Here is a 2540-nt window from a genome sequence, read left to right as displayed (position 1 = left end):
TGGGATGAATATGGGGTGACATTGATGTGTGACAGTTGGACAGGACCAACAAGAATGAGTATCATCAACTTTCTTGTTTATTGCAATAGAAGAGTGGTGTTTCATAAGTCCGTTAATGTTTCTGAAAAGATCCAAGATGCAAACTACATTGAGAGCTTGATGGACACTATGGTAGAGGAGATTGGACCACAGTATGTTGTCCAAATAATAACCGACAATGGAGCGAATTTCAAAAAAGCCGGTTTGCAATTGATGGAAAAAAGAAAAACTTTGTTTTGGACTCCATGTGCAACTCATTGCATAGATCTAATGCTAAAGGATATTGGTGAGTTGGATACGGTCAAGAAATGTGTAGCTCGAGCACAATCAATTACAAAGTTTATATATAATCATCATTGGGTCCACGCATTAATGCAAAAGTATGTAAATGGTGAGATACTTCGACCTGGAATTACTCGGTTTGCTACAAATTTTATTGCATTAAAATCATTACAGCAAAAAAGACATGGCTTGAAGGCAATGGCTAGCTCACAAGAGTGGTCTGAATCCAGATATTCGAAATTAAGTGATGGAAAGAAGATAGAAAAGGCCATTCTTTCATCTAGATTTTGGGAGACTATAGCAGAAATCATAAAAGGTGTGGAACCACTTTATATTGTCCTCCGTAAGGTCGATATGAACAAGCGTCCACAAATGCCGTATCTTAAATATATGCTGATTTCAGCAAGAAAGGAGGTCAGGAAAGCATTCAAAGATGATTTTAAGGCCGACCAATACGTACGAATCATTGATCGTCGGACCGAAGTTCATATGGATCAAGATATCCATAATGCAGGTAAATTCATATTCAAAAATACTAAATTTATTATTATTTAGATAATAAATTATCATACTAACAAAATTATGTTTTGCAGCGTATTATCTAAACCCGGCAATTCAATATCGATATGCTCTCGGAACGCAAAATAATTTCCTAACGACACTACGAAATGTTATATATCGACTCTTGCCAAACACTACCGAGGCAGCCGATGCTCTTATGGAGGGTCGATTATTTCGAGAAACAGTTGGTTCATTCTCCGACGTTGTAGCTATATCATGCCGTTACACTATGGATCCTGGTGAGGAAAAGTTATGCATATTGATTATCAATTATATTTAATGTTAATTATTTGTTATGCTAATAAAATCTTATTTATATCTTTTTGCAGTCGAGTGGTGGTTACAATTTGGAGGCGATGCACCACATTTAAGGAAGGTTGCCGTTCGTGTACTTTCACAGACAACAACATCTAGTGGTTGCGAACGTAATTGGTCAACGTTTGCATTGATTCATACGAAAGTCCGCAACAGACTCTCCTACAGACGGTTAGAGAAACTAGTATATGTCCATTATAATATGCGGCTAAAATTACGATGTGCTGAGTTGGATAAGGAGCCAGAGGAACCAGATATTGATCCCATTGACCTCCAATTCTACAACGAAGATTCAGAGCCAATGTTAGATTGGGTTGAAGCAGCAGAGAACCAAGAGGATCCTCTACTTGATGAGGCGGGAGATCCTCAGCGTCCTTCACGTTTTATCACCGAGGCAATAGAAGAAGAAGAAGCATAACCCCAACGGGTAGAAAATCCCCCTCGATTACAACATGGTATGAGTCAAACTGCTCGAGGAACTACCGATACCCAACGGTCACACTCGTCCGCCCAACGTGCAAAGGCAAAGGGGAAGGCAATAGCATCAGTTGCAATGTTGGAAAGAATCGAGTCGGCGACGAGACACCTTCACAATCACATTCTCTTTCTCGTTCGGTCCAGAGACATGACAGCAACACGGACAGCAGTGCCTCAACAGATGATGGCGGTGATACCGGGCAGTCGTTGGTCTCGTCTGCACAACTTGAGGGTGGTGAATGGACTGAGGAGCAATATTTTACACATGCCACTCAAGATTCAGATCATGGAACTCGACAAGGTACTGGTCAAGTTTATGCGCGGAAGGGAAAGGAGAAGGGGAAGGGGAAGGCAGTGGATGAATATGAACAAATGCGACAGAGCATACATGATATAGACACAGAAAGAGACTCATCGTATTCACAGCCATCGTATTATGAAGAATCATATGGGCAACAACAGTATGGTGATAGTTGGTCATCCTTCTCTGAGCAACAACATGATACAGAACAACACCAATATATGCCTCAAGAGCTGCCTTGGACAAATATGATTTATGACGATCAATCTACGATCAGTACCACATTGATGCATCAATGGCATACGGTGTATCAATACACTATGTCATGGGATCAATTTCATGATTGGGTCCAACAAACGTATCATATTGATATGTATCGGATCGAGGACCCCGATCCACCACCCGTGGAGGCTCGTCGTTCGTTTTGGTGGTAGAATTAACAATCAGGTATATCTAGATATATGATTATTTAATTCATTTGAATTTTAGAGTTTATATTGTAACAAAATAGTCTAACAATTCAACTGATTTTTCTATAGATATTTCAATCTATAACGAGCTGAAA

At 39.8% G+C, this 2540-nt stretch overlaps 1 protein-coding gene across 1 annotated transcript; it reads left to right on the top strand.

Moving 5' to 3' along the window:
* Positions 1-736: 736 nt before the first annotated feature.
* On the top strand, positions 737-1630 carry LOC135631709 (uncharacterized). The gene is made up of 3 exons (XM_065139484.1): positions 737-835; positions 915-1121; positions 1212-1630. The coding sequence occupies exons 1-3, from the start codon at positions 811-813 to the stop codon at positions 1613-1615; spliced, it is 636 nt and encodes a 211-aa protein (XP_064995556.1). The 5' UTR covers positions 737-810; the 3' UTR covers positions 1616-1630.
* The last annotated feature ends 910 nt before the right edge of the window (positions 1631-2540 follow it).

This window comes from Musa acuminata, chromosome BXJ3-2 (genome assembly GCF_036884655.1).
Source record: "Musa acuminata AAA Group cultivar baxijiao chromosome BXJ3-2, Cavendish_Baxijiao_AAA, whole genome shotgun sequence".
In the NCBI taxonomy this organism is placed as follows: Eukaryota; Viridiplantae; Streptophyta; class Magnoliopsida; order Zingiberales; family Musaceae; genus Musa; species Musa acuminata.
This window is presented reverse-complemented; position numbering and strand designations above follow the sequence as displayed.

Coding starts and splice junctions, on each gene's coding strand:
- LOC135631709 (XM_065139484.1), top strand. CDS start 811: ATGGATCAAGATATCCATAATGCAG. Junction 836..914: donor TCAAGATATCCATAATGCAG/GTAAATTCATAT, acceptor TATGTTTTGCAG/CGTATTATCTAAACCCGGCA. Junction 1,122..1,211: donor CCGTTACACTATGGATCCTG/GTGAGGAAAAGT, acceptor ATCTTTTTGCAG/TCGAGTGGTGGTTACAATTT.